Source organism: Centrocercus urophasianus, unplaced genomic scaffold (genome assembly GCF_019232065.1).
Source record: "Centrocercus urophasianus isolate 14NV4802_14NV808 unplaced genomic scaffold, USGS_Curo_1.0 seq_18, whole genome shotgun sequence".
NCBI classification, from domain to species: Eukaryota; Metazoa; Chordata; class Aves; order Galliformes; family Phasianidae; genus Centrocercus; species Centrocercus urophasianus.
Window position 1 is genome coordinate 12,956,545 of NW_024884733.1, and position 23,715 is coordinate 12,980,259.

Sequence of the window (23,715 nt, forward strand, 5' to 3'; positions counted from 1 at the left end):
CAGGTGTTGTCTGTGACTCTAATCAAGCTCAAGTCTGCCTCAGTCTTCCACCTACACCAAGAACCTCAAAGGATGAAGTTTCATCCAGCTTTTTACATTATATGGCTGCAATATGAAATGACTTTAGCACAAACATGCAATCTAACATACATTAGTTTTTGTGCACTGTTTATACTGCTCAGTGAATTCTGCACAAGTAGACTTCATAGTGCAGACACGGTGCCTTCAAATGCATGCAAAGTATTGGAAGAAAACAGAAATCTGCCTGATAGAACTGGTTGCAAGACTGATTACCTTAATCTTCCTCTTTGGTATTCCTATTTTATGTAAATCCCAAGGGATTTACACAGAACACTACTGTTCCAAAATCCTGTGAGTCTGTACTCCACACTACACCATCTTTTAATTATTTTATTTCCTCAGTGCTGCCAATTGTTTTTGTTTTCTTATGAGCTCTGTGATATTTGGTATCTTTTAACACTAACTTCCTTCGATCCTTGGTTCACACATACATCTCAGATTTCATTTTAAATCCACTGTTTGTGTGTGTGAAGAAAAAAGGCAACCTAGATACACTCAGAAGACTTCGATATTTGAAAGAACCATGATTTTTTTTTTTTTTTTTTAAAGCCCATCATTTTCAAAGCTATGCTTATGGTTTTCTTCAATCCTGTCTCATCTTTTTCCAAAAGCTGCTTAAAAAGAGATTTAGAGTAAAATACTTCAAAAGCTTTTTAGGAATGACTCACATGTTCTTCAAGTAAACATGAATTTCAGCTTTAAACAAATACAATAATTTACAAGATCTATAATAGAAGAGACACCATTAAGCTAACACTGAACTCACAGTCTGTACCTGCATTGCCCTTTTACCTGTACTTAAAAGCAGGAATAGTTCCAACCACACACATGCCAAGAGCCCTTTCACATGAGCTGGGTCAAGTATGTCAGCAGGGCAAAGGATACTCATAAACACTACAGATATATTTGAAAAGGAGAGAGGAATCTTCTAAAAATTCAATCCTAGTTCTCAATATCTCAGTGACTTTGGTGCAACTCCATAAAGCTAGATTGTTGACTTACTGGGAGATGTATTTCACCTCTTTACTGAATCTATTGGAAGTCTGTACTACTGACCATCTAAGAGTCAGTTTTAAAACCCCAGTCCTGCAAAGACTTACTCACTCTCTTAGTGCCAACGCTTGCAGTGACATCCATGTATTAGTTATCAAATAAGTTCAAACATGGACAGGACAGTGATCACTGCGATATGAGTCAAGTTACTGTACCACCTTACTTTAATCCTGAGGAAAAACCTCATCAAAAAGGCAAACACATGCATAACCTCTAAGCACACCAAGGTGAAAATAAACCCTCATATAAGACAGCAATACTAACAGAATCTTTTTTTTAGATTGAGCCTTTTTCATAAGTCATAAAAAATAACCATTAAGTAAATAAATCTTTATTTTATCAAATCAATAAATTCTTTCACATATTCATGCTCCAACTAAAACAAAAGAAGGCAAACTCCATTTTTGGCAGCGGTACTGCGGATCAAACATACATGACTCGTAAAACTAAAGCAACAACCCTGCCCTCCCTGCTTGCAGCTCTGCTGCAACTGCGGGCTGCACGGCACATTGCTGCGTGTGCTGCAGAAGGAGATTTCCGCAGGGAAAGGCCACGCCATTTCCTCAGAGCACTTACAGCCCAAGAAGAAAGCCTCACTGTATCATCAACAAACTCTTGTGACATGCCTTTATGATGCTTCCCCAGGGAATACATTAAAAACACATAGCGGACAAGCTCAGAATTGCTGGAACAGCTTGAGATAACCCCTGCCCTCAATGCCACAATCGCTCTCGTTGCTCACCATCCTCTCACCATTCTCCCCCTGCTCTGTGCCTCTGCAGATCTGTGCTGACAGAGCCTACAGACTGGGAAGAGGAATCGGCACCACAGAAAAGCTGCATTTCCTGTTCCAAGCACAAGTCTCTCAACTCAGTACGTGTTACCTGGCAAACAAGAGGAGGGCTCCAAAGTAGCTGTACTAAAATGTTTTCAATACAATTGGGTGTACTCCACAGTCAGTTCCTGCAACAGTAGGAAACAGCTGGAAAGCAGAAGATCCTGGCAAAGCAGCAGAAGTCATCACAACAACTCCTACAGCTGCTTCCCTGCTCTGCATGAAGAAGATATGGACAGTGCCTTTACCCTGGGGATTTAGACAGTGTATTATACAAACACGCACTGCAGCACACAATCACCAGAAGAGGCAGCAATACTTTTCTCCCCTGATTTCTCAAGCAATTTAAGTGAATACTTACTGCCTCAGCATTCAGCTGCCAAAGCTGAATCAACTGCCTGAGAAACATAAATTTGCTCAGAAGAGCAGCCAGCTACCCACAGAACCACAGACATACTGGTTACTGGTGTTCAGAGCTTCAACAGGAAAAAGGAGATGATAAATGAAATTGAGTTCCTCCCTTTTCTAGTCCTTCCATAGCGTGTAAAATAATAGTGTCACTCAGCAGACCCCAGCCTTTTGGAAAAGAGCATGTTAGATTTTGGCCCGCAATCTTACTAGCCCCAGTTCAGTGGCTTAGCTGTTGGCAGTGCAGAGAATCCTTGCACAGAAGCACTCCTGATCCACGTATTAAACACTGCTTTCCCTTGTATCACTGAATGGGATGACAAAATATCACTTAAACAGGGCCACTGGCTGTTACCACATCTTCCATCTTGGCTGGTGTGGCTGGAGCACTCCTGCAAGCAAGAAACTGTACTGCTGTCTCTGCTGGGCGGAGGATAAGAGATCACACGAGGTTTTACTCAGAAACTGAAATGACCAGGAATACATTCTAAAGAGCACTGACAGAAACATGTCACCTGGGGTCTGGAAGAGCCAATAGCTTCCTTCCCAGCCTCCCTGACAGCCGGATGGCAGCAGCAGGAGCTCCAGGCTCCCTGCGTTCTCTCCTTCCATCCTCAGGTTGCCTTCCTTGAGGCAGTTCTCCAACAAACCGAGATCACCATTTTCCTCTAACACAAAACAAAGAAACCCCTTGTAATGCCAGAGCTTTTCACAGACCAGAAAATCTCATTGCCGGGAGTAGAGGAACAGAGCAATGAGGATAAGAAAGCTCATAGATTAATTACAGAGAAAAATGTTTTCTGGATTGTGAAAAAGGTCCAACAGAGCATTGTGAGATTTAAGACTCTTCCCAGAATGGCAGGGTAGCACTGGGTTGCACTGCGCCAGTGCATGAAAGTATGCTAATTTCATTTTGGAATATTGTATGTGTAAAAACAGGTATAAATTCCAGTAAGTGGGGATTTCCCCTTATTACCGCTACCTTTATGTTCCAGGGCAGTATAAAATTTAAGGAAGCTTGTTTACACATCTCTGAATTCCTAACTGTGCTGTAAAAGCATCTACAGTTATCTGGAAATATCTGCACTGAATGAAAAAAAAGCACAGCAAACCAGGCATTTATGCAGTAAGAACAAATGAAAGCCCAGAACAGGGACAAACACTAAGGAAGAAGTCAAGCAGTCTAAGAACACATTAGATGGCTGCAGAGCTATATATTGCTTCTCCATTTGCAGATGATGCAGTCTCCTAAAAAGATGTCAAATTCAGCCTTGTGCCCTATGAATGGCAGTTTCCTCAGACAGATGTTTTCTCATGGCTTGTATCGAGGCTCAGTTTGGCCCAATAACTTTAGAGGTACAGATGAGTCATATTAATAACATACACCCTATAAAATCGTACTTAAAATCTTGCAACAACCAATACTATTTTATATTAAAATATTTATACCCAAGATACTGATATAAATTGCAACCTATTTGAGACTAACTTGCCTGGAAAGAGGCTAAAAGCAAATCCTGGAGGGGCAATGCAGCACTTACCTGTTGAAGTAACAAGTAACCACTGCTCCAGCAATTGTCATTTGCTGACAGGCAAGAATGAATTCACTAGTCCAAATAAGGCCAACAAAATGATACCACGCCATGTAGCAAATTCCAGAAAAAGCTCTATATTCCACTTGTCCTTCGGAAGTAGTCTGTGCAGTACCTGGGATTGAGATTATGCCATCATATTAATATAAATCACCTGATACAAACAAAAAATGAACTTCACCCTTTTTCTTAAGCCTTCTTTAACGAAATTGTAAGTGCTTCTTATCTATTTTCTCGGACAAAACCAGAGAGCCAAAATTTTAATTGAAATAGAATTTTGAAAAATAAAATTTTACAATTTAACACTGTCCAATGTTACTACAGTATTGAGGAACACTGACAAATGCATTCATTCAAGCTAAATAAAATTGTTTCTACCTCTATTAATAACATAGAATTCATTCCACACTGAAAAGACAGCTTTTCACAAAAGGCAGGCATAACTCAGACAACTGAGCGATCAAACCTTTCCCCATGCAATCCAATTTATGCCACTTCACTTTGAAGTCCAGTCAGGGGATAATGGCATTGGAACATTCATTCCTAGTGAAAGGTCACTAGTCCCACCACTCCGTTTTTGGGTTTGTTTGCTTGTTTGTTAAGTTTACCAGGCCTTTAATTCATTATCCTTCAAGATCACAGAATAAAATGAGCTCTGGAGGTGAGCAGTTTCCTATTCTAACTGTACAACATAAAGAAAGGGAGACACAGAATTGTCTTTTACTGCTGGAACAGCATTCTAACATCAGTATTGAAGTGCACCATCTTCAAGAATACCACAGACATCAAACTATCTAAAAAGTGGTTAATTCCACCTTTTTGTACAATAAAAGAGTGCATACTCAATAATATCTAGAATTAGAAACAATAAGGGTTTGGTTTTCATCATCAGGTTTAGACAAGCTTTACAAGCCTTCAGAATCTAAGTCCATTTGCCTGTAAATTACAAAAATATGAATCCACCCCATAGTTGCTTTGCAAAATTATCTTCAAGTGCTTCGAAAGGATCAAAAAACGCTACCTGGCTATATAATTGTTATTACATGGTCTGCTTAAAAAAAAAAAACTTGAATTACTTAGCTTCAACAACATTAGCAAAATAAACCCATCTATCCTAGATTTTCTGAGAAGAAATATTTGCTATTGAAGGACAAAAATAATTAAAAAAAAAAAGAATAAATCTATGAATGGATTTATAGCCTAGAAGCTAAGCATTCTTCCCAGATCTAAGCCAATCTTATTCTCAGCACTCTGGAAATCAAGACTGGCATCCATCAACATGCTATAGTGGGCCTCCAGGAGGAGCTGGTCGGTACTGTACCAGACTTGGTCACCAAGGCAACCTTTGCTGAAGGGCAAACAGACATTTTTTATTTTCTGAAAAGTTACCAGTTTTAACTTGCTTAGTAAATCCTTCACAGTGATGTAAAGTTGGTCACTCATAGAAATAGCACTGCTTCTATTATACTCAAATGTATTTTAAGACTCTGAAATGCAAGATACTTGCTGTGAAGAAGCTAATTCTCTTAGTAAGATCTCCTATCACACACTTCGAGCCATTCCTCCACATCCCTTGCCACCTCATTTTTAAGTTTGGATCCAAAAGTTGTTTTTCCTTTTTAGACACGAATTTTTGAGGACAGATTCATCTACTTCAGTACAGTAAAATAGCTGTGTGTTATATCATTTCTTGTCCTGAATTCAAGGGGGCTTTCATCTCCATTTCTTCCTCCGGGGATTCTAGACTGCTGTTTTCCTGCAGCCAGAGCCTGCCCTCAACATGCTCATTAACCACAGCCTATAGTCCTTCCTTAGGAACTTGGGCAAATGCTAGGTCGGCACTGCACAAGAAGATCTCCCACCTTCCCGTTTCTGTGCAGAGACATTATGCCATTTGGTAACAGAATTAACCATGCTTTCCACCATGCAATTCACCTGAGTACTTCTTTCACCAAGGAGGCACATTTCAGGTTTTGCATCTCTAGCTTTGTCATGACGATTGACAATAATCTGTATTGTAAACTACTTCCTTTTGTTTTTTAACAGCTTTCTAAAATAAGCAACTGCAGTACGAGCAGCAATGGTTTTGCCCTTTATGACCAGCCTGACACGAGAGCACGTACAGCACTGCACTGCACTGCACAGAAATCAGGCACATCCACCTGTGAATTCAACATTACCACTGCTGTTTAGCTAAGGTGAACTAGTTTTGTAACCTCACAAAATTTATCAGTGTAAACATCTGTCTGATACCCCTTCTGATGTACTGTTCTGATGTGGCCCAATACATAACAGTGCTGGCAAGAGAATTACAATGCTATTGTAACATATTGTAAAATACAATGTTATTTGTCATATGTCACTCCTGGTAGCATGGATAAACTTCAAAAGATAGAATAGATACCCTGCTGACAAAAGCATCTTTCTCATCACTTCCCTGTGATCTGTTTGTGCAAGCTAAACCTTCCCAACAAAGCCATGAAAGACAGTTTTCATTTGTCAGCAGAATATTTTTCCTCCAATAAGAGGAAAATAATCATAGCAAAGTGTGCCAAAAAACAATCTTTCTGATGTACCATGCACTCTTAGTGGTGATGCTAAGTCAGTAAAGAATGTAAAGAACTGAGGACCTTCCAGATGAAACACCAAATCTGAAACCTCTGATCAGTACAAGTGCTGATCTGCTGCAAATACTTCAAAGCAGTGCTGTTAACAACGCAAACAGCTGTAAGTATTTGCAGCAGCGTTCAGAACAGTTTCCCCCCCTGACTCAGCAGCCCAGTGCTGTGCCACCATGTCAGTCAGCACAGCAATGCCACAATAAAGTCAGCGCATGCACAGCACGACCAGCTGCACTCTGGTCCTTTAAGACTTATGTTAGATGTATTTGGCAACAGCTGCTGCAAGTCTTTGCTGATGCCTGGAGCACCAAGCTGCTTCCAGGGATGAAAATTCCTGGGAAGTCCAGTTTAGCAGTTTCCTTATCAGAAATAAAGAACCACTGCCCAGAAGATACTGAGAGCTTGTTTATCAGTTCCTGTTAACATGAAAATACAACATGAACTTCCCACTGCTAAGCGAGGAAAGATTCTGGCAGCATACACCGCATCTTCATATGTCCTCCAACAGAGTTTATTGTGTTCTTCTATTTATTTTTTTCCCATGTAGTGTTATTTATAGCTAAGCTAGTCAACTGTAATTGGAAAGTCAAGGATCCTGCAGGAAATAAGTCCTCATTGTTGGTTTAGCTACTGAAAAACTTGATACAACAGTTCTTTGCTCCATTGCCTATAGCATGCACCTTCACAACAGGAAAACCTTATGCTGCCTTCTCATCCTACATTATGTGCATAGTATTTATGCCTTGTGGACTCCACAGCTCCTGCACACCAGGAAGCTGAAAGACATGTATTGCTGTGCCAGACAGTCAGATCTGCAGTGAAATACACCACAAACTCACAAACAATAAGACTTAATAACCCTAAGATCTATCAGCTTTTCTAAAGCACAGATGAATTCCATTCCTACCCTGCTAATGGTTCTAACTGGTGCCACTGTTTGCACTGTCTCCAGTCTCATGGAGTCTGGCATTTCTCCTAGATTTCCAGGTCTGGAATTCACTTGCTCTCTGCTGCTCTTACAGATTCTGAATTACTGAGGTACTTAAACAAGTGCCTACTTTAAAATGCATAAGTAGTCCCACTGATTTTAATAGGCTTATCCATGTGTTTCAAGTAAGTCATGTGCACAAGTACCTTTCTAAGAAACGTCTATTATAGTTCCCAAGAAGGCTGTTTCTGCTCACAGTTACACTAACTGTTGGAGAAGATATAAATAAGGGCCTGTGTGGTGGTATAAAGATCAGGTGCATCACAGCTGAAGCAAAGAGCAGGTGCTCCAGAGCTATAAGATGCAGAGACGCTTTACATAACTAGCAAAGGTTCAAGGAAAATGTTAACAGGTGCAGCACAGCAGCAAGCCGAATTCATTTGCCCATTTCATTGTATTAGACTAAAGACTATTAGACTAAATGTCTTCATAAACATTTCAGTTTCTCAGCTTTCTTTATATATCTGCATTTCAAACAGAGCCTCAGAAAACACATTAATGAAAAGCTTAGGTGTCAGAAATGAGACAAAACCAGCTATATTTTACAAAGTAATGCTTGCTAAGCAGCTATCTGTCAACAGAAAACAATTGTTCCAAGAGAGCAGATCTTGGGAGAACTTCAGAGAAGTACTCTCAGCTGATGTAAGAAGCCCACAAAACTCAAAAAAAAAAACCCAAAAAACCAAACCCAAACAATAAAGGAAATATCTTCCACCTCCAGGGTGATTAGAGAAAACCAGTATAAAATACAAAGCTGCTCAGCCATCACCATGTTATTAATCGAACAGCACTATATATGTTCACTTATCCTCATCTTGAGCTACAAACAAAATCTAAGCTGTGGTTTATTGGATAGAGCGTGGGACAGAACAACTGTCATATTCCTGTCACCTACTTTCTTCAAAACCCCTCAAATCTGTGGGACAGATAAAACAATCTTTCATCATCCCCCCCAGATCATTAAAAGGCTAAAATTGCCTTCGTTGTCTTCAAGCTCCCTTCAAGAGTTACTCTGCAATCAGAGCTGCTGTAAACAACCAAAGAGATTGAGAACAAACCTTTCTCACACAACTTTATCGGCACCTAGTGGGCACCAGGGCTGCTGCAGGGCATTTACATGCCATTTATACAGAGATCTCAGCACTCCGACTTCGCCAAGAACTCAGCTTACACCTGTTGGGTAACAACAGCCACCATTTCACACAGAAAGCAAAATAAAAAGCTCAATTACAAACAGGAATGATAAAACGAATGGCATCAAGCTTTAATCAGAAATATCAGTTGAACACGTGAAGTTGCATTTTTCTACCCACATTCATCCTTAGGCTGTAACTTCGAACTGATGTGGGTTATTTATCAAATGCACATTTCCTTCTAAATATCAACACCCTATTTGTTAATAGAAAATTCTTAAAGAATCAACACCCCCACTAAGAACTTCCTGAGGGAAAACCTCGGTCAAAACACACGTTTTACAAAACTCCCCATGTGAGAAATACATACTGAAAATTAAGATAATTAAGCCTGGAAACAACCTTCTCTTTCATGCTGAACCTGCAACAAATAGATTCTCCGAAAACTCAGAGCATGCTAGCAATTCACCACCACTCTACAGTGCAACAACATTATGATGCAGCCTTCTGTACTACCTTATGTGTATCACTCTCTGGAAACCTCAGCATCCCTGCTATGATTGGGAAAGAAAAAAAAGTGAAACGCCTCTGAGCCTGGAGAGCTCTGCTGCACTCTGCATAATACAGCTGGTCTCAAACTTTGAATCCTACTCCCCAAGCCAGCAGAAAAAAAAGAGTTGAGTAGAACTGTCTAGCACAAAGTATACACTCAATAAGGGAAAATGGCACAACACGGAAAAATCATAAAAAGTCTCCAAAAGGTAATTTTCACTGGGATTTATTTCCCTGCAAAGACATGGAATCTGCAACTCACTGCTTTCCTGCAAATCTGTAGAAACACCTAAGGAAGCATCTGACTTGTTCCTCATTCAGCACTTATCACCACGAGCTAAAACATTTCTATTCTTTTCATGATTGCCACATCTCAATATGACAGATTCAGTTGGTACAGTCTAAATTTATGTTCAACAGAGGCAAGCTTCACATCTTTATATGCGCTTATTTAGAATAAGTGTGAATATTCTTATGGGAAAGGCGTCAGTTCAGCTTGAAGTCTAGCATGTAGTATGTTCTCTAATGTTCTAGTACTTGTTAATTATATATTTAGCAAATCCACTTGTTAGAACTCATTTTGTTTTTACCTGCATAGCTCACCAGTGAAAACTGAAGGAAAATGAATTCTGCTCTAGCCTAAGCAGCAGGTGACTGACACACAGTGCAGAGAGATGATGTCTCTGGCTGCAAGTGAAGTGGGTGTGAGGGAAAGTGCCATGGAACAGGAGTGAGGTCTCTGCCCCATAGTGACAGGAATACTACCAGTTTTGCAAAAGGTCTTCAGCTTTTCTGGCCAGGACCAACAGGCTCAAGGAGTGGTAGAATCACAAGACAAAATAATCAGACTTCAGCATCAGAATGTTTGGCTGCATTTGTTTCTCCACGCAAGAATTGCAATGAAGATTCAGAGGAAAACAAACTCATGAATAAGTAAAGCTTCTAGACAAACAGCTGTCTCTACCTGCATCAGTTCTCCACAAATTCTAATCCAGAGGACAACTGACTCTTAGCAGCAGGTACAGAAATTCAAAATGAAAACAAAACTAACACCCAAATCACAATGCTTCCTTTGGACAAAAGCTGACATCTGCATGTAGAATTATCCCCAGAGTTGCACACAACCAGCCTAGCTTTCTTCCTTCAGATGACGTTCAAAGGGACATCCTTCCCCTCCCTCACAGTGATGCTTGACCAAGGGACAGCAACCAAGTTGCCCATTGTCCAATCAGTGACAGATCTGATAGCAGTTTGTCTGTTAGTTATATTATGCTCATAATCTGCTCTTCTTACAGATCCTTCATAAAGAATTGACTTTCTCTATAGAGCACCTCCTCTACAATCTCAAAGAGCGTCTAGATCGATCCAGATACTATTGTACCAGTCTAAATAATTACAGCGGTTGTCAATAAAGTACTGCTCACAGAGCACTGCCTCCATGACAACTGAACACTGTCTATAGTCAGAGGAGATGAACAGGAAGGACGACACAATATTCAGTGCAGTTACAAAATGAGAATATGGCTTTCTTCACTTAAATACGTCAAACATATACACATATCCATCATGATTTGATCAGAAGCTAAATAACTGAGAAAGAAAACAACTAAAGCCCACATCTAGGAGCAAAAATTCTCTCTTCTGTAGTGCTGTGACTCACAGAACTTTAGCAATGACTTCAGCAAGAGAAAGAGGGAAGGGAAGGGTAACAGCTGTATAACAAGGCTAGCCCACATAAGACCAGAGGGTCCCATACTTAAGAATTGAACTCAGGAAACAGCATTCATAAGAAAGAAGCAAAGCATACACTTACCTGCAGTTCCTAAGCTAAGCAGCACAGCAACCCAAAATACCCAGAAGATGATCAGAATCAGAAAGGTCCAAAGCGGCTGGAACAGAAGGAAAGGGATTCTGCCGATTATTTTACCAACAATTTGAAAGAGCTGTACGGTGCACTGAAGCCTTTTTCTTAGCACAAGTATAAGGGAAAGCAGAACAACCTGTTAGAGAAAAGAAAGAATTATTAGTTGGTTTTTTTTTTTTCCCCTCAAAAAAATTATGAAAAGTTGTCAAGTGTAGGTCCAGGGGATATGGCTTCCACAAAGACACGACAGCAAAGCATTTTTCACAAACTGTGTGCTGGAAATGCTTCCTAAGACACTGCCTGTATTCTCAAGGAGCCTGTGAATTAAAATCTTTGATTTCACAAAATTAATTTTATAAAAGCATTACTACTGTTTCCTTAAAATAAAATGGAACTCATAAATCTGTAACTCACACAGTGGAAACAATCTATTTTTCTTTACAGCAACAAACACAGAGCTATGTTAGGCACAGCATACTGCTTTCATATATCCTGTATGTCATGAACATGTAAACTTCCTTCTACTCCAGTCAGCTTACTGCTGCTCACAGTGGTAGGAGTAGCCAAACCAAATTGGCTGGCTATACATGGAGGCAAAGCAGATGTAAAATGAAACCTCATTTTAAAAAATCTTCCTTCACAAAGCAAAAACCACCCAACCACCACCACCAAGATGCAAAAAATTCACAACCTCACAATTTTTTTTGTATTTGACAGCTATGAACAGCATTAAAAAAAAAAAAAAAAAAAAAAAAAAAAAAAGGCTGGAATTTATAAAATAACAAATGCAACCAGTGGCAGCTGGTTGATTTACCACCAGTTTTCTTGCTTGCTATGCAAAGAGCAGCCTCAGCAGTAGATGTTCCTCAAGTCCTACAACCCAAATGAAACCCTTCCTACTCTTTTATTAACAAGAGTTAGAAGGTCATTGTTGATAACTTACAGAGAATATGAAAAAATCTGATCTATAACATTTTTATTTTCACCCATCAAGCATCAGACTGTTCACATGCAGTGAATCCCAACCTATGGATCCTAATCTGCTTTAAGAAAACAGAGATGCCATCTTCTTGACAAACATTTCACAAACTACAGATTGTACACTCAGACTGAGCAATGACTCCTTTTACACTGCATCACAATGAGAAACTCTCTTCAAAAGTTGCAAGACAGATTCAGGCTTTCTGTTGAAAAACATGGGAAATGAGAGAAAAGCAGAATTTCACCCTGTGGTGTGAGGCAGAGGCACTGCTGCCTGTGCTCTGCCTGCCCCTCCCATTGTGTAACAAAGCCACTCCTCTCTTCAACTGTCAGGGTGGGCTGAATGTACAGGTTGTGCTCACAAGGAGCCAGTGCCTCTCTGCTCACCCATGATTCTCCTAGCTAGCTGATGCACAGGGCAACAGGGATGGAACACAACTGCATTTCTACAAAACTGATGACAATACTGTTTATATAGAGCTGAAGCGTGGCAGAGCCCAGAGCAGATCAATGAGCTTCATAATGAAGATACAAAACTATATAAAAGACTATAAGCAAATATTTATTCTGCTTTTCGAATCTGAAAGAATTACGGGATTATTCTTATTGTCACAAAACCATCGCAGTTCAAGTTTTCAAGCCACAGCCCAATCACTGCTTGCTGTAAAATACTACTTACTGTAACTGCTGTAGAGAAGATGGCATATCCAAACAGAAATTTTACATTCTCCTTTTCTGTTTCCAGTTCAGTGCTGGGATCATTCCTGTAGTCGTAGTAGAGCCACCAGAGGACACTCGAGACAACTGCAAAAAACAAGCAGCATGAAGGCAGGCAGCACCTCTCCAGGCTGCCTCCCCACAGCCCCTGTGCCCATCCCCAGCTCTGATCAGGAGCTATCATGTAGGAAAGGCGCAATGTCAGTGATCACAGAGAAAATTCACATCATGGTCTCTTAGACTGAAGTACAAGCCCAACAGATGATTCGGTTTACTTGCAGCTATTCTAAAACTCAGCCATGTAATTTTGTTGAGGAAATAAGAAGCTGCTACAGAATGGCAAGCTTTAATTGGACACACTCCCACAGTTCTTCCTTTCCAAAGCAGACAATGTAAAACTTCACTACACTTTCTTGTGAAACAGCAGCATTTCCATAGCTGCATGCAACAGCCAAAAGAAATGTCATTTCCAGACATGATTAAAACTGATAACCATCCCAACACTCAACAGCTAGAACAGTATGCCAGATGCTGGCACCCCAAAGCAGGCAGCACTCTGCTTGGAAATGGCTGTGGTTACGAAGGACGGCCTCCAAGAAAGGGACAGCTGTTTGTTCAGCTGCCTCTCCATCAGTTCAGTGAGATGGCCCCATTTAGTGGATGCTAAAAGGTAAACTTATATAAGGTATAGCTTACATAAAAGGTATACTTACATAACAACCCAAACACAACCAGTGCAATCAAAGTATGGACCAGAAGCGTCCGAATGAATCTGAAGGTCAAAACCACTATAAAAGAGAAAGCTGAAAAATACACAAAGTAAGTTTATTATGAGTGTCACCACCCATTTAACTTAACTCTTTACTTACTTTACAGGTAAGCTAAACGTTCTATTAGAATTTCAAGCTTTTACTTTTAAGAGGGATATGAAAGTTAAAAATCAAAACATTAATGTTAATGGCATTATTCTTTTTTATCAATGGCTCCTCTGTCCCCTGAAAAGACATACCACATGTGTATTTTAGTCTATTACATTAATCATAACAAAAAACCCAATTCTTTCTTGAGAATGAATCTGTCCAGAAAAATCTGAAGATCAATATATTAAATTAAACAATAAAAAACTAACAAAAGCATTTTGAACTTCACATTTTAATTGAATATTACTATTAACTTTCTATTTACCACCTCATTCTTTATTTGCAACCTTACCTAGTGCAAGAACACTCAGTCCTATCACAGTATCTCTTCCTGCCAATATTCCACTCAGAATTCGGTGAAAAACATCCATTTCATTAACCATATTTATTAAGACAGATGCATATTTGGAATAGCATTCAACATGTTGTGGAACACACCGATTAAATAATGGAAAAGATTTACTGGAAGGTTAAAAACAAAGATAGAGAAAAATGATTTCATTACTGGACAAACATTTTCAAACCCACAGAGATTTGAGACCTCTGCAGCACCCCAAGCACAGTGCTGCAGCAGCTGATAGCCACCATCTGCAGCCCACCAGTCCCCCTCCCTGCCTCCAAAATACACACGGAGTCTGACCCAGCAGGACTGGGCTCTGGGCACAGGAGCAGTCTCTTACAAATGCTCAGGCAGTGGTGTCATTTTTCATCTGCAAAATAAACTCTTGGTGGCACCATGCCTGCAATGCTGGGTGAGAACATCAATTCAAGACCAACAAGGGGAAAAAAGTGGATTACTATCTCACTCACCATCAGCACATAGTTCCTATTCTATTCTAGCCTGGCTTCACTCATTCTGATCCCATATCTTTATATAAAATCTTAATTCATGAGAGCATGGCTGTAAACTTCATTGTAATTCTAAACTGAACATTTCATATCATTTTGAGGATATTTAAATATTCTAAAACCTGCTCCAAAACAGTGCTTGTAAGGTACATGTAACACCACCAGATATCTACATATAAAACTGTTTGCTTCTTCCAGCTAGCTTATTGAATATATTCATTGTTCCACCCCGGCAAGGCTGCACTGCATCAAAGACACATTCATACCTAAGTGGAGAGGTTTGTTCATCAACACATCAAAACTTCTCTGACTAGCTTTGCTTCTACGATGAAATACTACTGTGCAACATGAATATGCTGAGTTCCTTGCCTAATAAGAAAAGGCCTAAAAAGTCAAATATGCCACATTTTTCATCAGTTTGCATGTCTTCCTTTGACCCACTGTGATGGTAACAGCTTCATGTGTCCCCTGCTCCCTCCTGGTGCTTCACCTTCTATTTTCTCATTGGAGCAGTAGATGACTTATCTCTGCAAACATGGAGATTCCAATTCTTTATTGTATTTTCATAAAGTGGAATTTTAAATAGTGGTTTCAAGGATTTTGACTCACTAACTCATAATAAATAAAAATATACAACTAAGTCAATATATCCACACTTAACATGCTGGAAAATATTAGACCTTGCTGTCCACAGACCTCTGTGCTTCAAGCCAGCTGGCCATGAAATAACTCTTACAAGTAATTTCTGGGTTCAGGATAATAACAGAGTTCTGAGAGCACAGCTCCTTTTCTTAGCACTAAGGGAGAGAGCAAAAATTTTGTGCAGAAAATAAGTCACTTCTGATGTGGAGTGCTCTGCCCTGATTTGGAGAGAAAACATCTCTATAGGGTAGAGGAACAGAGAGAATGCAGTCCTTGCTCACTTCAGGACAGGACACAGGCGTGTTCTCAGGCACACATAGAAATCCATAAAGATACAGGTACAAAAATAAACAATGCACAACCATTCTGATTTTACATGGTGTCATCTACAGAATGTGAGGAACTAAGAATCCTTAATAAACTATGCAGACATCAGGGTGTTGTAAAGCATCCAGCTCTTCTTACCTTGGTGGAACGGGCAGCGTGGGACATAGCTCAGCTGCCTTTGGATGTAATGTGTAACTGGAAATGCTCAGATTGTAAATACAAAGACAAGAACCTAAGAAATAAAAGAAATGGGAAATTAATATTAGTTACAGTTCTGGAGAAGAATACTCTAAGTTTTGTTTACGCTTCTGCTTTGATCCCTTAGCAGGCCACATTCATCACTGATATTCCAGTAGGAACATAAAATAAATTAGCTACCAGGTAAATCTATAGCAACATCTATGGATGGGATCTTCTGTCTTCTAGACTTAACTGTAACTACCATTCACTAACCTTCATGAAGGATTAGCACATTGTTTGTTCCATGGTACAACACTTCTCTGAACCTTTATTCCTTAAGACAACACAAAAATCTAAACTGACACACAGCACAATGGAATAGGACCCTCATAATTTAGAGCACAATATGTATCTATCCAGAAGCTTAACATTTCCTACTCTCTGGACTGAACAGTGCCAGGTACTGTGCTAACAATACTCTGCTCTGTTACGTCACACTGCTAGGAAAGAAATGCTGTCTGCATTCAAGCCATTCAAAATGCAATACTGCCCTCTCCCTTGACATAAACATGCGAGCAGTTTTAGCACATGGATGGAAATTCATGCAATTTTATTCAGTTGCACTGAAACTACTTATATATTACAGGGGTTTAGGGCTTTCTGTACATAACTAAATAATGACAAAGTATCCTAAAATGAAATTAAAACAAATGTTGCCAGCTTAAATAGAAACTCTTGTCAAAACATTCAACAAAATGAAAAATAATGGACATCCAGTAAAAAGAGCCACAGCTATCTGTATGGACTGCAGTTTACGGGTATGCTATGGAATAAGGGCTAGGCCACAGGTTACTTCATTTATCTGTTGGAAATGAACAAACTGGAGCTGTCTCCTTCGCACAACAGCTACTCCTAACATTGTATTCATCTTCAAATGGCAGAAAAAAAAAAGTCCTACGCAGAATACTAAACTTTGGGCTCTGATGTCAAAATGGATAACACTGCCAGTACACCTCAGGAATTAGTAGTTCTACTACAGCTTTAATCAAATTGAAAAGAACCAGTTAGACAGGTTTCTCAAATAGCACATGAGCTCTGTTCACCCACTGCCACCTTCAGCAGCCAGCTTTCTGCTGGATAACCTCAGACTTGTCCAGGAATCAATCAACAATTTTTCAATCTGCATAAGAGAGCTGTACCATATTAAGAAATGATTGTAAATTGTAATGGCTTTGAAATAAAGCAGAGATGGGGGTTTATTTTTGGTTGCTATGGACTGTTCAGGAAGCTGACGGTCAGAAATGACTCCCTAGTGTAGCAAACATAAGAATAATAAAGTGAAAGTTTCTCAACTGTTCTACAGATACATTAGATACTCATATTCCCTGTTGCACACCATTGTTCCTTGCAAAACTCTGGAGGTCTTCCAAAGAGTTGAGCTGCTCTTGTGGACAACTAGACACGCACAAGGAAACTGAACTGATTTTGAGGCTTTGCATTTCCGGGCTGCATGAATTCAGAAAGAACACATACCTGGAAAGACAGAAAGATCCTCGTTTCAAAAAACAAGCCTCCTGGTTTTCATAGGTTTAAATTCTGAGCCTTCTTTCCATCTTTTTAAAGTGCTATAAAGCAAATGAAACTTTTTCCACTTACAATGAAACAAATGGATTTTGAAGCCAAAAGTTAAGAAGCAATTTGAGAACATGCTCTATTTTTGAACTTCATTTCTTTAATAGGATCAGAAGCTACCAAGGTGGGTGCCCCTCTACAAGCATTAGTTCTCTTGCATGGAATTTTCCAGAATGACAGATAGCCTCAACATTTAACTTCCATAAATACAAAGATTTGTCCACACTGTCCAACAACTGCTGGTTTGGCAGAAGTCCTAACATCCTACTTAAGAAGAAATCATCACAAAGCAGAACAAAGTCATGCACGCATTTTCAAATTCCGCTTAAATTTTCACTTTGCTCACTGTTTTGCACCATTCCCACACCATTTTATTTGCCTTTTAGTTGAAGTATGCACATACACATGCATGTGATTGACAGCTAGATGATGTATATTCCTGAAGGTAGGTGCAGTTAAAGAACGGTACCTTTAATTACACATTATCTGAGGTACTTACTTTTTATTAGTCATGTCCTTTCCAGAAAGAGGCACCCCTTTTACAGGAACATTCTTCCTACCACATACGTTCCCAAAGCTGTCATACCCAAGCACAAGTCTTTCTGCAGCACCAGCCATCACGGCGTAGCCAGTTACAAACATCTATGAAAACAGGTTTTTCCATGTGAAATCATGCTATGACAGCTTTTCCCTCCCAATGAATAAATATTCCTTTCAACTTGACTATTTTTGTCTTGTGAACACAAACCTTTAAATCTAAAATTCACCCCTCTGCACAAAGCCAGAGCAAGTCACAAGCACAAGTTCAGCCCTATTGTCTCCTTAGACTTCCTTCTTGTCTTCCAGAAAGCACCCCAAATAATTTAGCAGAATATCACAGAAGAAAAAAGACAGGATCAGATTAAAATACTTAGAAAGCAGCAGTAAAGTTCTAAACCCCACTTGTGCCAAAGCTTCTGCGTGTTACTGGGCAAGGTCACCCAGGAAGCAACTTTTCCTATGCAGCCCCTGCTTCTCAATTTTCAGAGTGCCCCTCAAACCACACCTGCACAACACATCTGCTGAAATACTGAATTTAACCAAAGGCATACTTAAAAAGCAAGTATAGTTAAAATGCAGATTAGCTGAAATTTCATGAATATGTATTCTTGACTGCATTTGAAAAACCTCAAGAGAGCCACATTGTGGACCTGGCTGTTACTGCACTGAGCTTTTAGATACTCTGTTCTACCAAAGCCCCAGCACCAAAGGTGAGCTCCAAGTAAACCTAAGAGGCAGCATCCCTGCTGGCTGAGCTGCAGCAACACTTACTTGGTCAGCATAAGACACTCTGCCTAGGAACGCAGCATAAACTCTGCCCAAGTAATCAGGGCCAAAACGCCCTTTTAAAGCCAAGAAGCAGTAATTCTTCTGTGAAGCCAGTAAAGTCTTGAGCACTTTTCCCCACAGCTTATTTATAGCACTCCACCCATTGGAGAACTTGGTGATTTAATCATCCCCCTGTCCCACGGAGAGCAAACCACATTTCGCATATACCAAGGACAAAGCTCTTGGCTCAGTGGCTACGTGCAAATTGCTGGCAGCTGCAAGTCTTCTCAGCCCACATTAACCACCACCACCCTGCACAGAGCAGTTGAATACTAGCTGTTCTGGAGAGAGGTTTTACATATCAGATCCAGCACAACAGCTTTACTAATTAAGGTCTGTACCTTTGTTATTCTACTTTTAACTAGTGTCTAAAGATAGTATCTAGGCAAAAACTGAGTCTCATACATGAGTAAGTATGTACTTCCTTGGTCCTCAACGTATTCTCATCTGTGCCTGTGTTTACAGTGTAATTATTCAAATAATGCTATTTATAATTATGTTTGCACATTGACACTGTCTTAACATGATGATTTTTACAGAGATGCCATCGTTAAAGCTGACGTACTACTTGTGCATGTGATTCCAGTTATAATAAATTATTTTCAGATCCTATTTATTTACATAGAAAAAATGTTGAAAAATCAAATAGTTTTCAAAGGAAAAAAAGAGCTGACACTGTAACTCTACTTAAATGGACTTTCAAAAAAAAAAAAAATCTGACAAACCTTCTAAAGAGGGAAGTTGCATGTCTACTGCCATCAGTATGGCAAACACTGTGTGCATGTATCATTTTTAAGTGCAGAAGGCTGGATAGCAACCATAAATATTCCAACTAAGAGATGGCTGAGTGACTGCTGGGAGGCGTGTCCATCTCCATGCACCAGCAATATACACTTACACAGAACCACTCACGTGGTTTCATTTCTTTTCCACTGTGGGAATAAATCCGTGTCACCTTTTTCATGTAATCTTTAAAAACTCACATCAAACAAAAGAAAACAAAGCTATCTATGCACTAAATCTATTTCACAGAAACTGAGCAATAAGAACATTCAAAGAAAACACAAATCCAGAATCCTTGCCCCAGGTGCAAAATTCAGCTTACACAGAGCTCGGGATGCACATACATCCTTCTGCATTAGCTTCCATCAAAAGAGCTCTTAGGAATTCAATCCAAAACTGATCAATAGCATATTCATTCCTCAGTAGGCTCAGAGATGTCATGAAAATCTTTCATGCTTACAAACACAAAACCTGCTCCTAAAAAACCTGCATGCTGTCCTGGGCACAGGACAGATAGTGAACTGATTCACCAGAAGAGAGACACGGCGCAAGAGAAAGACTGCACAGAGTTAGAGAAGAAGTAATCAGAGTCCAAACAGAGCCCGAACTCGTTCTCGCAAGGAAGCTCCCACTCATCAGCCCTGCCCGAACCTGTGCGGCTCGTTACGGCGCAGCCCGGCCCCACACCGCGCCCCGCGCCCCGCGCCATCAGCGAACTGTGTCTCCCAGGGAAACGCACGCTTACCAAACCGGCCCAGAAAAGGAAGAAGAGGAGCAGCCAGAGAGGGTCTGTGCACTTTCTAGATATGACCGGCCTCCATTCCCTTAGTTCAGAAACACGATCTCCAGATTCCTAAAATGAAAGAAAAACAAACGAAACACCTGTGAAAGCGAAGTTTCGAACGTCACAGATTTTCTGCAAGCGCAGCCCTGCAGTCACTGCCAGACGCCCGCTAGCTCCCAGGAACGGGGCCGCTCGGCAGCTCTTTGCCCCCGACCCAGAGGCCCAGTCCCCCTCACCAGCCGCTCCCGTCCGGCCGGCCGCGACTCACCTGCCGCCGCTCCGCTCGCAGCGCCATGTTCCCTGCCGCCCGGCAGCGTGGCGCCGGGTCCCGGTGGGCAGCCGGCGCGGCGGCGACGGGCGCTCGCTAGGGGACGGCTCGACGGGCTGCGGGGCCGGGCCCGCCGGGAGGAGCGCCCCGGCCGGGCAGCGGCACCTCGGGTAGCTCCTCCCGCCGCCGCGGATGGGCGCCGCCGCCCCGTCCCGCCGCAGCCGCGCGGGCGGCATCTTCTCTCGCCGCGGCACGAGTGCGGCTCGGTCCGAAGGGCGCGCGGCGGAAGCGCGGGCGGAGCTCGGAGCTGCGGGATGGGGCTGAGCTGCTGCGGGCGGCGGGAGCGGCCGTGCCGAGCGGGGCTCGGGGAGCCGTCCGCTGCGTGTGCGCGTGAGCTGCGTCCGCGCCCTGAAAGAGATGAAAGTTTGCGATCGGTGTAAAATAGACAGAGCCGATATTGCACTTTGAGAAGACGGTGAAGGTACGTCGTTGCTTCCCGACCGCGTTGGTCAGCTGAAAAATGTGTTCTCCCACGAACAGAAAATCAGCAACTGCAAGAAAATGGAATTAAATTGGAGCAGTCCTGAAGAGCTGTCGAAGAAGTGTGTCTCGTACAGAAGGCAGAACGCAGGGCTGGCTTTGCCCAGAAAAAAGAAGACTTCACTGCTGGGGTGAAAACGCAGAATAAAATGGTGGTGGCAAAGTGGCGCTGATGGAAGTGCCGATACCAGGAACAGGTAGCGATTGATTGATTGGTTGCTTAAAGAATAGACCTGTGCCGCAGCGCATTGCAGGCTCCTTCTAAGCTAACTGGAAATAAATACATTTCCATAGAATAAGTTAACCTACCTGTGCAGTGTCTCTTCAATTCACTTTTACTGATTTAACAGACCTCAGTACAATCCAGATTTATATTTTAAAACATCATGTAAAGGTTTCTTAAAACCCTGTTCTGCAAAGGATTTCCAAACCTCTCAATTTCCAGCCAGCTCATGGCCCTTGTCTTCATCTGCATTGTACCTTTGAATGTTCATTGTTCATCACTTTGTACAGTTTTCATAATTTGTGTGAAACTTTGAATAAAATATTAACATGTAATGATACTGCGTTGCAAAAGTAATTTTCTGGCTGTAGATTCTCAGTGGACAAATAACTTTTCCTTCGCTTTGCACTGTTGCACTTTAAAAAGAAATGAAAAAAAGAAGGCATTTTCCCTCAAAATGCAAATGTGAAAGTTATGTGAAGCTCTTTTTTTCTGGAAGGGACAAATAGAAAAACAGCAGAAGCGTTACTAACTTGTAGCTCAGACACAAGGAATAACCCCCTCCTACGATTAAGAAAGATCCCTCTGAAAGAACGCTAAGGCTGATGCTGGAGTTGATGGCCCACTGTCACCAGCAGCTGCTACAGGCTGCCATTGCTGGCCTGTGCCTTTCTGAAGGATTCTCCTTGAGCTCTGCGTTACATTCTTAGTGTGCATAAAGGAAAACAGCAAGAGGAACAAAGATTTTAATGACACGCGGATGCCAAGCAGCTGAAGTTCATGGGAGAGCACCAGAATGGGGAGCAAGGCCTGCTTTTACCGAGCAGATCCAAGATTTGTGTTCTCTTTCAATCAGTCAAGGAAAACTTATACATGATAGAAAATACATCTGGATTGGAACAGGATTAAAAATAAATACACAAATAAAATATTTTAGCTGTTTTTGTTTGTTTTTGTGTCTGAATTTCGATGGCGTTCAAAGGAACCATTCCTTGGCGGAGTGCAGGCGGGTAATGTCAGCGCGTGCCGCTAGGTGGCGCTGTGCCCCCGCTCCGCAGTCAGCGCGGCGCTGCCCAGGCCCTGACGCTGCCAGCAGCAAATCCTGGCAAAGGAAGGTTTTTACGTTACAGTCCAGGAGAATCCCGGGAAGCAGGGCTCAGATATGAAGGGAGGTTTAAAAGTCCACGTACAAAGTCTAATACTGAAAACTGCTATTTATCCAATCCTGCAGAAGGCCAAATGGCCCAGGCAGAGGCTGGTTCTGCAGCTCAGTAGTTTGAGCACTCATTTGGGAGTAAGGAGTTTTAGAACTGACATTGTGTGAGACATTCCCAGTTTAACCTAAATAGAAAGAAGATAAAATAATAGAGTTTGGGGAAAACACTCCCTTCATGAGAGCAGAATTGTTCCCTTTATGAGAGCACTAATGACTTGGCTAGACTGGCTTGTCCTCTGGTGAGAAGCTAAGTTGGAGCCTTTGGTCTCCTTCTCCTGGTCTACACACACATGACACTGACCTCCGTAACACACTACATTTAAGTCCTGTATCCTACCACAGACACTTTGCTGGGAGATTTGTATGGTGTGTTTGCCTTCACCGCTCTCTGGTGTATACAATGCTTCCTGTAAAGGCATAAAATACTTAGGATCTTAATTCACACATGGGAATGTATCCAGGAACTCACAGTGATCTACTTGTGAATTACAACAATAAATACTCAAACTGCTTGGTATGCTGTGATGGGGAAACTAAGGGAAAGGAGATTATCATTTACATTTTCAAAATTACTCAGTTTTTAAGAGCTTCAGACAATTTCATCAACATCAGCAAGAGAAATACTGAAAACTCACAGGCAGTTCTATCTGATTTTAATTCAAGGGTTTGTCACAAAGTCACTTAGACTATATAAAGAAGAAAAACAGACAAACTCCAGCTTCCTAACTCCAAGCCTCTGCTTTAATCACAAGGTTCTTGTTGTTATTCCTTATGAGGGCAATGTTTATTCACAGAGAATGAGTCCTGATGACGCCTGCATTTAAAGCTCCTCTTCCTTACCAAGAAACCTACCTGGTTAAAACTGAGGCAGGAATGTGGACTAGGAGAGGAAGGTTTTAAATGAGAGCATGACAGTGCCTGGCTAAACTGGTTAAGTGAGATGACTCCCCCTGTCAGTATCCCCTTCTGGGTCAGACAGGACACTGAGACCCATCTCTCTAATGCATCAGGACACAGCAACTGAGAAAGCAAACCCAAAAAGCAAACATATTCTGTCTAATTAGAGAAGGTGCTTATGTATAGTAGTTTAACAAGCAGACACTGTTCTTCTTGCACAGCTATGGAATTCCAGAACTAAAACACCTAAAGACTCAATGT

At 41.1% G+C, this 23,715-nt stretch overlaps 1 protein-coding gene across 3 annotated transcripts in view; it reads right to left on the minus strand.

Annotated features, from left to right (window-relative positions):
- The window catches only part of SLC44A3 (solute carrier family 44 member 3), a 39,055-nt gene extending 18,409 nt beyond the window's left edge, over nucleotides 1–20,646 (minus strand). For all 3 annotated transcript variants that reach the window (XM_042820223.1, XM_042820224.1, XM_042820225.1), the window contains exons 1-10: nucleotides 20,579–20,646; nucleotides 20,272–20,379; nucleotides 17,875–18,017; nucleotides 17,140–17,276; nucleotides 15,702–15,795; nucleotides 14,038–14,207; nucleotides 13,539–13,628; nucleotides 12,788–12,912; nucleotides 11,077–11,263; nucleotides 3,919–4,084 (exon numbers count right to left, since the gene is read on the minus strand). In XM_042820223.1, coding sequence (XP_042676157.1) covers nucleotides 3,919–4,084; nucleotides 11,077–11,263; nucleotides 12,788–12,912; nucleotides 13,539–13,628; nucleotides 14,038–14,207; nucleotides 15,702–15,795; nucleotides 17,140–17,276; nucleotides 17,875–18,017; nucleotides 20,272–20,379; nucleotides 20,579–20,605 — 1,247 coding nt within the window. In that variant the 5' untranslated portion in view covers nucleotides 20,606–20,646. The remainder of the gene's footprint in view (nucleotides 1–3,918; nucleotides 4,085–11,076; nucleotides 11,264–12,787; nucleotides 12,913–13,538; nucleotides 13,629–14,037; nucleotides 14,208–15,701; nucleotides 15,796–17,139; nucleotides 17,277–17,874; nucleotides 18,018–20,271; nucleotides 20,380–20,578) is intronic.
- Between the last annotated feature and the right edge of the window lie 3,069 nt (nucleotides 20,647–23,715).